The 13621-nt window shown below is 37.8% G+C and overlaps 4 protein-coding genes and 2 pseudogenes across 4 annotated transcripts; 4 read left to right on the plus strand and 2 right to left on the minus strand.

Annotated features, from left to right (window-relative positions):
- The first annotated feature begins 1847 nt into the window (after positions 1-1847).
- Positions 1848-3786, plus strand: LOC17877366 (tubulin beta-4 chain). Its single transcript, XM_006281451.2, has 3 exons — positions 1848-2322; positions 2502-2771; positions 2887-3786. The coding sequence occupies exons 1-3, from the start codon at positions 1929-1931 to the stop codon at positions 3555-3557; spliced, it is 1335 nt and encodes a 444-aa protein (XP_006281513.1). The 5' UTR covers positions 1848-1928; the 3' UTR covers positions 3558-3786.
- LOC17876436 (protein POLLENLESS 3-LIKE 1) lies at positions 3778-5810 on the minus strand. The gene is made up of 5 exons (XM_006281761.2): positions 5447-5810; positions 5120-5332; positions 4884-5032; positions 4724-4792; positions 3778-4637 (listed from the first exon to the last, which is right to left on the minus strand). Exons 1-5 carry the CDS (start codon positions 5639-5641, stop codon positions 3899-3901), a joined length of 1365 nt encoding a protein of 454 aa, XP_006281823.1. The 5' UTR covers positions 5642-5810; the 3' UTR covers positions 3778-3898.
- LOC17874755 (eukaryotic translation initiation factor 3 subunit D) lies at positions 5732-7626 on the plus strand. Its single transcript, XM_023781880.1, is given in 3 exon segments — positions 5732-5756; positions 6185-7170; positions 7172-7626. Coding segments are annotated over 3 exon segments (1332 nt in total). The 3' UTR covers positions 7493-7626.
- Positions 7627-8226: 600 nt separating this feature from the next.
- Positions 8227-9799, minus strand: LOC17876710 (putative FBD-associated F-box protein At1g05080). Its single transcript, XM_023781884.1, has 3 exons — positions 8810-9799; positions 8599-8733; positions 8227-8517 (listed from the first exon to the last, which is right to left on the minus strand). Exons 1-3 carry the CDS (start codon positions 9797-9799, stop codon positions 8227-8229), a joined length of 1416 nt encoding a protein of 471 aa, XP_023637652.1.
- Positions 9800-10123: 324 nt separating this feature from the next.
- Positions 10124-11543, plus strand: LOC17876484 (annotated as a pseudogene).
- Positions 11544-12083: 540 nt separating this feature from the next.
- LOC17876099 lies at positions 12084-13510 on the plus strand (annotated as a pseudogene).
- Positions 13511-13621: the final 111 nt, after the last annotated feature.

Below are 13621 nucleotides of genomic sequence, written 5' to 3' on the forward strand. Positions count from 1 at the left end.
TCAAAACAAGTAACAAGAGAGAACCATGGGCCTAGAGCCCGTAGTCCATTTTGGTCCAACAACAGCCAATATACAATATTGTGTGTTGTGTGATGTTAACTACTTGATTCTGTCTCTGTCCAAAAAACAAACACATTCATATCTTGGTAGTCATGTAAGCCTTTGCTTCTTCCTTTGTAGTCAGCTTTAAAGGTTTGCTATTGCTACTATCATAATGTACCATTGGTGTAAGTGTAATGAGAATATATGAGCACAGTGTTTCTGTGTTCATGCTTGCCTACTAATTGTATTGTGGTATCCAAGTTTTCAGTACTACATTGATCTCACATTCAACTTTTCAGCTAAGTGTTTAGAATTGTGTCTTAGTCAGATGAATCATGCCTGATCTTCACGGCTTTAGAGGCTCATGTAAACTAAACTCATCAATGGTATACACAAGATTCTAGATTACTATTGAATAGTTGTTGATAGAATCTGAATCAAGAAATGAAAATACTTAGGGATATATCGTGAAGGTGGCCTTTGATGCACCAGAATTCATATATATAACATATCCCTTAATTCCAACTGCTTTGTATGTGAGGGCCACGGACGTGTATGTGTGTTTTGACGTTTAATTAAGACATACTTCCGTATACAACAAACCATGGCAAATGTAACCTCTTGTTTCATTATATAAACAACAAACAATATTGCATACTACACAAGGCATTTAGTTAATACAATAATATATTATTTTGCAAAAAAGAGACTTTGAAAATTTTATTGGATCATTGATTTTGATGGATTTGGAAATCCAAACAAAAATCCTATGTTATTCAATCTTTGATTTTAAAATAACTATCAAAATCATGTTTTATTGGTTGTATGATTTATAAATACTAGTTAAAATCCTATGTTATTCGTTTAGTGATTTGTTTTTGGATTTTAAAATCCGCAGTATGTTTTAAATGAATTTGAAAGGATTTGATAGTGTAAAATATAAGGATTCAAATCTAAGGATAAAACATGTTATTTCAAAATCCATGTATTTTGATTTCATAAATAATAAGGATTCACAAATTCTAGGTGGATTTACAAATCCATAAACCAATAACCAAGCTTCTATCTTATAAGTTCAAAATTGTATGTACTTTTATGGCTTAATTATGTTATGTAACTTTAAGGATAATTTTATTGCTCTTTAAGATTCATCATTTTAGATATAAAGAGTCCCTAATATTTGTATTTTTGCTATACCAAAAGTGATGGGCCTTTTTCAACTATAAAGATGGCCCAAAAATATGATCTGTGGGTCTACCATAGTCAAAACTTGCTTTGATTGATGCATAATTGTTGTAAAACAATACCGGTTTTGGCAGATGATTAAACCGGGCTATAAATTAGAGAACTCAATAATCTCTGTCTTCAATAAATTTCCAAAAATAATGTCATTTGTCATTACGTTATAATAACCGGCAAAAAAAATAAATTATCTCTTTTGTACCATTCACAAATGTAATTTTTTATTTATTTTAATAATATTACTTTAATAAATACCAAAAATATCTTCTAGACAAGTGGGACAGTACAGATATATTTTGAAATCCTCCGCTGTCAATCTGTCATACAGCGCAGAGTACACAAATCGAAACTAACAAAACAATAAGGGTACCATTTAAAATATTAAACAAACCAAAAGGACCAAGTTGCAAATAAAAACAAAGTAAAAGGACTTAATTGTAAATAAATATTTTAGAAAGCTTATTGAAGAAGACGTAAACTATATATAGCTGATTATTACCCATTCCCACAAATCCCCCTTTTTAAACCTATTCAAAGCTAAGGACAAGAAAAAAAAAAAAAGAAAAAAAAAAACAAAGGAGTCGCCCATCTTCTCATTTTTTTTTTTTTTCACAACAGAGAAAACACAGAGAGGAAAAAAAAAAATGAGAGAGATCCTTCATATCCAAGGTGGTCAATGTGGAAACCAGATCGGAGCAAAGTTCTGGGAAGTGATCTGCGACGAACACGGCATTGATCACACCGGTCAATACGTCGGCGATTCTCCGTTACAGCTTGAACGGATCGATGTGTATTTCAACGAAGCTAGCGGTGGGAAGTACGTTCCTCGCGCTGTTCTTATGGATCTGGAGCCTGGTACCATGGATTCGCTCAGATCTGGTCCTTTTGGTCAGATTTTTCGTCCTGATAACTTCGTCTTTGGCCAGTCCGGTGCTGGGAATAACTGGGCGAAAGGTCATTATACCGAAGGTGCTGAGTTGATTGATTCCGTTCTTGATGTTGTTAGGAAGGAGGCTGAGAACAGCGATTGTCTTCAAGGTGAGAACAAGTTTTTGAATCTCGATCTGTTTTTTTTTTTTGTATAATCTCGATTGATGTAGCGCTTAGGAACGAGAACAATCGAACTCGATTTAGGTCTTCGTTGATTGATGTGTTTGAGATGGTTTTTGTGTTATGTACATGTTCTTATATATATGGTTTTTGTTTCTTGGATTTAGGTTTCCAAGTGTGCCATTCATTGGGTGGAGGAACCGGATCTGGAATGGGAACTCTTTTGATTTCTAAGATTAGAGAAGAGTATCCAGATCGTATGATGATGACGTTCTCTGTGTTTCCTTCTCCTAAGGTCTCTGACACTGTTGTTGAGCCATACAACGCTACTCTCTCTGTGCATCAGCTTGTTGAAAACGCTGACGAGTGTATGGTTTTGGACAATGAAGCTCTTTACGATATCTGTTTCCGTACATTGAAGCTTGCCAATCCCACCTGTGAGTAAATTATACAATCTCTCGTTTAATTTTGTTCATAGAACAGGATTGATTAGTGTATTTGTGTTATGTGATCGAGTTCTGACTTGTTTTTGTTTCTTTTGTGTTTTGTTAGTTGGTGATCTTAACCACCTCATCTCTGCTACAATGAGTGGTGTTACATGCTGTCTCCGTTTCCCTGGTCAGCTTAACTCTGACCTTAGGAAGCTTGCTGTGAACCTTATCCCCTTCCCAAGGCTTCACTTCTTCATGGTTGGTTTCGCTCCGTTGACATCGAGAGGATCACAGCAGTACAGTGCCTTGAGTGTCCCTGAACTGACCCAGCAGATGTGGGATGCAAAGAACATGATGTGCGCTGCTGACCCTCGTCACGGACGTTACTTGACTGCATCCGCTGTGTTCCGTGGAAAGCTGAGCACGAAAGAGGTTGATGAGCAGATGATGAACATTCAGAACAAAAACTCATCATACTTTGTTGAATGGATCCCAAACAACGTCAAGTCCAGTGTCTGTGATATCGCACCAAAGGGTTTGAAAATGGCGTCGACTTTCATTGGTAACTCAACTTCAATCCAGGAGATGTTCAGGCGTGTAAGCGAACAGTTCACAGCCATGTTCAGGAGAAAGGCTTTCCTCCATTGGTACACAGGTGAAGGCATGGACGAGATGGAGTTCACTGAAGCAGAGAGTAACATGAATGATCTTGTCGCAGAGTACCAGCAGTACCAAGATGCTACAGCCGGAGAAGAGGAGTACGAGGAGGAAGAAGAGGAGTACGAGGCTTAAGATGTTGTCAACCGCTCCATTGGATTCGTAAGCTGTGTAAGCAAGCAGCATTCCCTTTCTTCTTTCCCCCTCAATCCTGAATTTTTTTTCGTAATATCTCTTAATTTCGTTCATGTGTGTTCGTTCTGTTATTGAAACCCAATCTCGTTCTGGATTTGTTTAAAACTTTTGCGTGTATTGCTTATTGTTTTTGTCAGTGAAAAAAAAAATATTGCTTTTGTTCTTTCAAGTTTATGTCCCCATTTTGCAAAAGAGCTTAAAGGTACATTTCACTTTCGAGCAAACTTTATAAAAATGTGACAAATTGTTTAATCTATACATCCTTTGGTGGTAAATCACGCCTAAACACTTATTTGGCCAACGTGAAGAGCCTTTCTTTCACCATTGTGAACACTTCTCTGAGCTGAAGAAGATTCTGAAGCAATTCGTTGACATGCTTTTTCGTTATCTTCCCTTTCTTTGATCAAATCTGCACACAACTTCCTTGCTTTGCTTGTCATGCAATCTGCTTCACCACTGATGAATTTATGGAGTTCGTCAATCAAATTCTGATCCAGTTTCTTCCCTTTAGTAGTCGAGGCTGCAGTTCCTACACTTTCCAAGTTCGTCTCGTAATGATTCCCAAACCTTAGCCTTCGAGCAGCACCAACTGTCAAACTCCATTTTCTCTGGTCTACTTCCTCATCTTCTCCCCATTTACATTCCCGGGGTTGTGTATTCAGACCTGGCGAGTTTTGTTCAACCGATTCAGAGGAAACATGCGAGTTCGTCTTGTAAATGTTACCCGGTTCTGAGCTAGTTCCAGCTAGAGCCTTGTTATCTTTCATCCAACGTGAACACCTGAAAGAGAAGTTATCTGAAAAGCTACTGCTCAACAACAATTCTTCTGGACTCTCTGCTACTGTTGCCTGTTCTTTTTCTGCTAACATCTCAGTAGCCCGTTCGAAAGATTTGAAAAACGGTTCCTTGTGTCTTACATCCTCAAGCAGAGATTTAGCTTCCGGGATTCTATCCATATGAATCAAACATATCGCAAGATTGCACAGCTTGTTATTGTCAGGCTCCAAAGACAACGCATTCCTATCACAGTAAAACCCATTCACACATGTTTAAGGCAAATCAAAACATCAATATGTTCAATAAGCTCAATGATCTGTCACACAAACCTGTAATACTGCTCTGCAACTTCATAACTATGAATCTGTAAGTGAACCCAAGCTAAGTTCCCTAGAATCCTATATTCAACAAAGCCAAAGAACTACTCTTCAGCTATAAAACAGAACCAGGAGATCATTTGTAGTGGGATGCAAACACTTCAGTTCTTACCGCGCTTTCTCATGCTCGATAGTGATGCTTCTCTGCTTCCCGTTCCTTCTTTTCGCAGCTCTGATCCTACCACCATAGAGCTTGTCTTGTTCAAGTGTTTTCAGTTTGTGTTCAAGCAACTCAATTTCCTCTTGAAACCTCCCTGACTTCTGCCAAAACCCAAATCTCAATCATAGTTACATACTGAGCATACAAAGTAGCTTGAAAACTAGTCATCAGACTGATAAAGCGATTACCTTATAGAGTTCACATAACAAGTTATCAATAGAATCTTGGGATTCAAAGGAGCAGAGATATCGAAAAGACTTGATAGCTTCGATTCCTTCATTAGATCGATCCAATTGTTTCATAACTAAAGCCATGTCCTTCAACGCACTATCAACTCGATCTCCAGCATTGATCGCAGCCCAAAACAACGAGATAGCTAAATCCAAGTCTTTAGAAACCAACTGTTCTTGAAAAAAAATCATATAAACGAAGACAATTCAATTAAAAAAACCCAAACTTAGTCACAGGAGAATAAGATTCATAAACCCTAAAATTAGTCAAATTGATAATATTACCTGAGCATGCTTGGCTCTCACGTAAGGGGAATCACCAAAAGGAACCTTGTGGATCATGTGAAACAGTTCTTGATTCTTGATCGAAGACGTTCTTTTTTTTCTCTCCGACATTGGCATCGCCGCGTAAACTCTTCTCGTCGTGTCCCATGACGGTGGTGGAGTCCATAAACCACGACGGCTCTCACGACTCGGCATAACGAGAAACTTTTTCGATTTTCTCGGAAAAAATCAAGACTTTTTTTTCTCACGCACTTACTTTAATTTTCTCGAGAAAAAACGTTTCCGATGTCAGATTCTTGGGTTCCGTTGAGTATTTTTGTTTAAAGATCAAGAACCCAAGGCAATTCCGAACCGGAAGAAGAGAAAAGACTGACGGAGAAAATTTTCCCGAGAAAATTGGAGTTAAAAATCCAATCTTTTGAATGTTCTCTGGAGAAGAGAGAAAGAGAGTAACAAATCTTTATATAGAGTTGGGTTTCAATTACCTAACGAAAACAAACGGGAATTAATTGAAACATTAATATAAAAATAAGGACTTGTATTTAAATAAAATTAGTTTCTGACGGGGACATATTGGTAATTCACTCAAATCTTGTAAAATTTTGAACCTTAACGGTCTTATTCAGTTTCCAAACGTTTAGATTAGCTTAAACGACGTCATTTAGTTATATGAGACCATAATGGGCTTCAAAGGGCTAAGGATTTTTATGACAATTTAAAAGCCCATAAGGCCGTGAGCTCGCCGTGATCGTCTTTATAACAATAACCGTAACAATACTCATCACCAACGCCGTGAAGCCGCCGCGTTTAAATCTTCAGTTGATATTCAACCGGAATGGAATATGCTTGAGCAGATTCCTTTCTCAACTTTTTCAAAGCTTTCATTTACAGTTCAAGAGCCTGAAGATCTTCTTCTTTGTGGTGGGCTTGAGAGTTATGATCGGAGTTTTGATCGTATCACACCTAAAGCTGATCGTAGACTTGAGCGTTTCAAGAACAGGAGCTTTAAGGTTACTACAAGTGATGATCTTGTGATTAGGCGTCTTGCTAAGGAAGATAAAGCTACTGTTTTTGCTACTGATGCGATTTTAGCTGCTCTTATGTGTGCTCCTAGATCGGTTTATTCTTGGGATCTTGTGATTCAACGTGTTGGGAACAAGCTTTTCTTTGATAAGAGAGATGGGTCACCACTAGATTTGTTATCTGTTCATGAGACTTCTCAAGATCCTTTGCCCGAAGCTAGGGATGATATTAACTCTGTTCATTCTCTAGGTATGGAGGCTGCTTATATTAATCAGAGTTTTGCACAGCAGGTTTTGGTTAGGAATGAGAAAAGAGAAGCTTTTGATGAGCCAAGTCCTAATGTTAATGAAGGTGAAGAGAATGCTTCTGTTGCTTATAGGTATAGGAGATGGAAGCTTGATGATAGTATGTATTTAGTTGCTAGATGTGAGTTACAGAGCACTGTTGATCTGAATAACCAGAGATCGTTCTTAACTTTGAATGCTCTTAACGAGTTCGATCCTAAATACTCTGGTGTTGATTGGAGACAAAAGCTCGAGACTCAAAGAGGTGCGGTTTTAGCTAATGAGTTGAAGAACAATGGTAATAAGTTGGCGAAATGGACCGCGCAAGCTATCTTGGCTAATGCTGATATGATGAAGATTGGGTTTGTCTCAAGGGTTCATCCTCGTGATCATTTCAACCATGTTATATTATCGGTTTTTGGGGTATAAGCCGAAGGATTTCGCTGGGCAGATCAATCTTAACACTAACAACATGTGGGGAATAGTGAAGTCGATTGTTGATCTGTGTATGAAGTTAAGTGAAGGAAAGTATGTATTAGTGAAGGATCCATCGAAGCCTCAAGTTAGGATTTACGAAGTTCCGGCTGATGCATTTGAGAATGATTATGTGGAAGAGCCTCTTCCCGAGAATGAACAGGTTCAGCCACCTGAGGAGAATACTGAAGCAGGAGCTGAGACTAATGGAGCTTCCTCTACTAACGTATCTGCAGAAGATAAGAAACCCGAAGATCAAGCCTGATTGTGATGATATGGTATATTTTGAGTTACTTTTCAGAAATGTTCCCAAATTGTTCACTGTTCATATAATAGACAGTTTATGTGATTGGTTCATACTCTTTAGCTGAATGATTAAAGATTGTTGTTGTTTTTGAATTAGCACAACTCCTCATTTCATAAGTTCTTCGAGTTCCAACAGTACATACAACACCTTTTTATCTGAGGCTTCAGATTTTGTTCGCTATCCATATATTTAAGGTGGACTTTAGAGGAGCAATGAGAGATATTAAGATGACTACTATAGATAATTAATCGTTTCTAGCGCTCAAGGTGCAATTTGAATGTTTCACCTTCTTCCATCAATATGTTGAAAACATGTATCTCTAGGTTCTGAACTTTCAGCTGCTCTTGGTTCTAAAAAGCTCTGTTTACTCTGTTCACGAGATAGTTCATCTCGGTTCCTATTTTTCTCAGTAACTAAAAAGATCATGTCTAAAGATCATATTTTACTCGAGATAGTGTAGACATAACACAAACACTTGGATCATATGTCTCAATATTAATATGCAGGATTAACCTACTGTGCTGTTGAAAGCATTAGATCAATAGTAAGTGCTGTTGAAACTTTAAATCTTGTGAAGTTGAAATATGAGAATCTATAAATTCTTGTAGGAGGGATGATGCCTTAAGATGTTGCTTGTTCTCTGTTTAGGACAAGCTTTATATGTAGAGTAGAATCTCTTATGACAATTATGTCTAGTTTTTGAACACAAGTTGCGATGTTCCTGAGACCCTAGGAATATCTTTCAACTTCTTCATCATTGCGTCTTTGTCTTTGAGATTTAAGTCTGGTAATGGTCTCATTGAGATCGTTGCCGTTTCCAAAATTCCAGAGTTACTTAGAATGTATTCCACCAATTCTAACTCTTCTTCTCTTCCTGTATAGTCTATTAACTCAAACTTCTCCAGACTTGATGACAAGCACTCGGGAGTGTAGCCCGTTTCGCTCCACGAAGCAGAGGCCATAGGGGGTTTATTGGTTAATCTCTGAGAAACAACACTATGCTATCAATACATTTACACACCACCATGGTTTATATATTTATAAGTGAGTTGAGGGATACGTACATAATCAACTATAAGAGACTTCAGCTTAGGAGTATTTTCAAGGAATGGCACAAGTGAATCCATCCAGTCTGAGTTCCATGGACATATCCTACACACTGTCAGCCGAGGGAATTTGATGGTTTTGCAACACCGAATCTGCGACTCACGAACAAATCATCATAGTTAGTAGATGCAACAATATGATTACGAAGGGAGAGAGAGGGAGAGTTACCATTTCGTTTGTCAAATCCATCTTGAGAAACGAGATGGAGGAAAAAGATCTTAAGAAGTTGTCCATGTCAGGGAAATTCCCGCCAACGTCGATATAAGCTTGCTCGAAACAAGGCGTATGCTCGATTGAGCAAGAGTCTCCTGAATAATCAGTGAATTTAAATCCTGTTAATGCAGGAGTGTCAATAACCAAGCCCCTACCGCTATCTTCTTCTACGTCACTATCTTCTTCTACATCACTATCTCCTTCTACGTCACTATCTTCTTCTACTTCACTATCTTCTTCCCCATCACTGTAAGGTATATCTAGATGATCATAGTACTCATACTTGAATACCAATAGAGAAGGAACTTTCACAGTGAACCTTTTAACATTGTCATCCTTTATCCGTTTAACAATTATAAGCTTGAGAACGGGGCAGCCTGATAAGAGCCTATCGAGAGATTCATCGTTTTTATACACCACACAGCGCAAAATGAGGACGGTAAGTGATTGGAGGCGGGCGGTACAAGGAACATCCACGAGAATCTTATGGGAGAGATATAGTACCTCGAGAGTTGCGCACGAGTAAAGGCTATTGGGCAAGCTTACTGGGTCTGCGGACCATAGAAGCTCGAGTATTAGCACAGCCACGCGGCGATCAACAGCCTTTGCAACACACTTTCCGACATCAGCATCACTAGGACATTGTGGACCGAGTTGTATTAGCAAAAATTGTAAAACATGTGCTTTGTGGAGTTGCAGTGACTTATCAAGAAACCACCAAACGCTCTTTTTACTCTTATCAAGATTGTTTTCTTTGTAGACAAGTTTCGGCAACATTGTCCATATAAAACGCCATTGTTTAGACAGAACCATGGTAGCGACTGCATCTTTGGTCGGCACATACTTGAGTATATTTACAAGCAAATCTTCGGGTAAAGCACTGATCATGTCTTCACAAACTCTCTCTTCAATTCTCCCACCACAAACTTTTGTTGTTTCCAGCATCTTCACATATACGCAAAACCCTAAGAGAAGAAAGACGACAGCTTAAAACAAATTTGTATTTACTTTTTTTTTTCCCTTTCAATTATATATATAGTCACCAACTAGCTAGGGTTTGAAAACATTAACTTGAATATCACGAAACGACACCATGCATGCGTGCTAATATGGGCCGTAGTAACTACTAAAGAATGTTTTTTGGAAAATCGATTTTATACTTTTATTATAAACAACTACCGGTTATGAAGATAGATACAGTATCTATATAATAATACGCCTATTTCCAATTTCTTTTGGTTTCCACACCTAGGGTTTTGACTCGTGAAGATGACAGTAGAAGAAAAGATTGAGAACGTTGAAGAGACAATTTGTAAAGACAAGATTAGTGAGTTGCCCGAAGATTTGCTTGTAAGGATATTAAGTCTTGTCCCAATAAAAGACGCTGTGGCCACCATGTTTCTGTCGAAACGATGGTTCTCTGTTTGGACGATGATACCAACACTTGAGTACAAAGACAACGATTTTCAACATTATGCTGATTTCAACTATAACGTTTGGAATTTTCTTGACAAATCGATGCAACTACACAAGGCACCTGTAATAGACAGCTTGTGCGTGAAAATCGGTCAATTATGTCCTACTGATGTTGATGTCGTAAAGTGGGTGTATAAAGATTCTCGTGCGAATCTCTCGTGAAACTGACTCTCTGCGACAAGATTCTCGTGGATGTTCCTTCTACTCTATGCCTACCATCTCTTAGAAAGCTCCATCTATACTGTGTGGTGTATAAAGATGATGATTCTATTGTCAGGTTCTTATCGGGCTGCCCCGTTCTAAAGTGTCTATACGTGAAGCGGAAAGAGAATGACAATGTGAAAAAGTTCACTATAAAAGTTCCTTCTTTATTGGTGTTAGATTATGCTAATCTTGTAGATGGTTATGATGATCAAGAACATTCCCTGGTTATCGATACTCCAAGATTAGAGGACTTTTACATCAGTGCTTCTTTAGGAGACTCTAGCTCCATCGAGAATATGCCTTTCCTCAAGTATGCATGTATCAGTCTGTTTCATGAAAAGTTTCTACGTTGTGTTTCTTCGGTCTCATCTCTTCGGTTCTTTTTGTGTGATGAAATGGTACAACTATCTTTTATTTCTCTATTAGTACTCTCTCTTGTTCCTTATGAGCATATACAAACGTTGTGTTTCTTTCGTTGCAGCTTGTGTGTAGTAGCACTATCAAATTCTCTAGACTTTTAAAGTTAAGTATATGTCCACTAGAATCAAATTGGTTCGAACCACTCATACCTTTACTCGAAAACTCTCCTAAACTAAAAGAACTATGGATAGATTCTGTAAGTGTATATATATATATATATTTCCTCCTTGTCTTCGAGCTTTCTTTATGGACTTTTAATTTATAAAGTTAATTAGAATGTGTTTAAAATATAGCCATCGTTGCTTCTCAGGATATATGCGGTGGTATTGCACTTTCATGGAACCAACCGATCTCCACTCCGGGATGCTTGTCGTCACAGCTCGAAATCTTTAAATGGAACAAATATGGAGGCACAGAGGGAGAGGAACAGTTCTTGAGATACGTCTTAGCCAACTCTAAGTGTTTAAATACCGCGATTATCGATATCCATGTGAAATACAACTTGGTAATGAAATACAAAGAGGAAGTGATGGAGAAGTTGAAAGATATTCCTAGGGCTTCAACAACATCTCAGCTATTGTTCACATAAATTTAGCTAGCGCATTTAAACACAGAACCGCTTCTTGTATGATAACACCATGTTTTCTTGTAGTGAAGGATCCAACTCCAGCTAATGTGGAAACTTAAGCTTTCTAACTTATAAACTTGACTAGTTGATTTTCATATCCTTTTCCCCATATACCTTAATTATGTTAAAGCCTAAAAACATTTTTAAACTACAAAGATTTTATGGAGAAGTACAAAACCATTATTTCTCTTTACTGTTATGTAAAGATTTATTGTTTTGGCAAGGTAGTCTAAATTTTGATTAGATATATATCGCTTAATTAGTTTTATAGGATCCGTATATATATTAAAGACATTTACCGGTTACAATGTATTTACGAATACGCCTATTACATATTTCTTTGGGTTTCGGCAACTAGGGTTTTGCCTCGTGAAGATGACAGAAGACAAAAAAATTGAGATCGTTGAAAACACTATTTGTCAAGACAAGATTAGTGAGTTACCCCAAGATTTGCTTGTAATGATATTGAGTCTTGTCCCAATAAAAGACGCAGTGACCACCATGTTTCTGTCGAAACGATGGCTCTCTGTTTGGACAATGATACCAACACTTGAGTACAAAGACAACGATGTTCAAGATTATGCTTAATTATTTCAACGATGACTATGTCTATGACGCTGCCGTATGGTACAAGGAAATGAAAAAGAGCGTTTGGAATCTTCTTGACAAATCGATGCAACTACACAAGGCACCTGTGATAGACTGCTTACGGGTGAAACTAGGTCAATTATGTCCTACTGATGTTGATGTCGTAAAGTGGTGTTCAAACGCTGTTTCTCGCTGCTTGCGTGACCTAGAATTCGTCCTCTCCTGGTCTGCAGATCCAACCACCTTGCCTAGTAGCCTTTACTTCTGCGAATCTCTCGTGAAACTGACTCTCTGCCACAAGATCCTCGTGGATGCATGTTCCTTCTCTAGTATGCCTCCCATCCCTAAGAGTGCTTGATCTAAACTGTGTGGTGTATAAAGACGAGTATTCTCAAGTTAGGCTCTTATCTAGCTGCCCCGTTCTAAAGTGTCTATACGTGAGGCGGAACAAGACTGACAATATGAAAAAGTTCACTATAAAAGTTCCTTCTTTATTGGAGTTAGATTATGCTGGTTATGATGTAGGGCATGCCCTGGTTATCAATACTCCGAGATTAGAGGTTTGTAGTATCTATGGTTTTGTTGGAGACTCTATCTCGATCGAGAATATGCCTTTTCTCAAGTGGGCATATATCAAGCTTGGCTCTTGCACTAATGAAAAGTTGCTAAGTTGTGTTTCTTCAGTCTCAACTCTTCAGTTCTTTTTGTCTGATGAAATGGTAGAAATTTCTTCTATATTTCTATTAACTAGTCTTTCTTAATTTTTCCTTATGAGCATCTACTAATTAACGTTTGTGTATGTTTAGTCGCAGCTTATGTGTAGTAGGACTATCAAATTCTCTAGACTTTTAAAGTTAATTAAGACTATGTCCACGAGAATCAGACTGGTTTGAGCCACTCATATCTTTACTTGAAAACTCACCAAAACTAAAAGAACTATGGCTAGATTGTGTACGTGTATATATCCTCTTCTATAGCTTTATTAAAATATTTTAAAATTCAAAATATGTAACCATGCATCGTTGCTTTATTAGGATTGGGGACCAGCTACACTTTCATGCTTGTCGTCGCAGCTTGAAATCTTTATTTGGAAAGAATATGGAGGAACAGAAGAAGAAGAAGAACAATTCTTGAGATACGTCTTAGCCAGCACTAAGTGTTTAAGTACCGCGACAATCAATCTGCAATACACCTTGAAAAAGAATCATGAAGAGGAACATTTGATGATGGAGAAGTTGAAACATATTCCTAGGGCTTCAACAACATCTCAGCTATTGTTCAAATATGTTTCGTTCATAGACGTCCCCCTAAATGTGTTCATGCCGCCTTACGCATCGTAGTTCTTCCTTTTTTGCTTCCTTAAGACCAAAATTATAAAAGAAAGAAAAAAGATGCCATTGAAGCAACTGAGTGTGTAGTTTCTTACTTAACCAATTTGATTCACATTGCAA

The sequence above is a fragment of the Capsella rubella genome, unplaced genomic scaffold (genome assembly GCF_000375325.1).
Source record: "Capsella rubella cultivar Monte Gargano unplaced genomic scaffold, Caprub1_0 scaffold_8, whole genome shotgun sequence".
NCBI lineage: Eukaryota > Viridiplantae > Streptophyta > Magnoliopsida > Brassicales > Brassicaceae > Capsella > Capsella rubella.

Bases quoted from the DNA above. Each gene is read 5' to 3' on its own strand.
- LOC17877366 (XM_006281451.2), top strand. From the start codon at position 1,929: ATGAGAGAGATCCTTCATATCCAAGGTGGTCAATGTGGAAACCAGATC. The intron at 2,323-2,501 runs GTGAGAACAAGT...TCTTGGATTTAG, and splicing joins GAACAGCGATTGTCTTCAAG to GTTTCCAAGTGTGCCATTCA. The intron at 2,772-2,886 runs GTGAGTAAATTA...GTGTTTTGTTAG, and splicing joins GAAGCTTGCCAATCCCACCT to TTGGTGATCTTAACCACCTC.
- LOC17876436 (XM_006281761.2), bottom strand. From the start codon at position 5,641: ATGCCGAGTCGTGAGAGCCGTCGTGGTTTATGGACTCCACCACCGTCA. The intron at 5,033-5,119 runs GTAATCGCTTTA...GGGTTTTGGCAG, and splicing joins TGTTATGTGAACTCTATAAG to AAGTCAGGGAGGTTTCAAGA. The intron at 4,793-4,883 runs GTAAGAACTGAA...TGTTGAATATAG, and splicing joins ATCGAGCATGAGAAAGCGCG to GATTCTAGGGAACTTAGCTT.
- LOC17876710 (XM_023781884.1), bottom strand. From the start codon at position 9,799: ATGCTGGAAACAACAAAAGTTTGTGGTGGGAGAATTGAAGAGAGAGTT. The intron at 8,734-8,809 runs GTAACTCTCCCT...CGTGAGTCGCAG, and splicing joins TGGATTTGACAAACGAAATG to ATTCGGTGTTGCAAAACCAT. The intron at 8,518-8,598 runs GTACGTATCCCT...GTTGTTTCTCAG, and splicing joins AGTCTCTTATAGTTGATTAT to AGATTAACCAATAAACCCCC.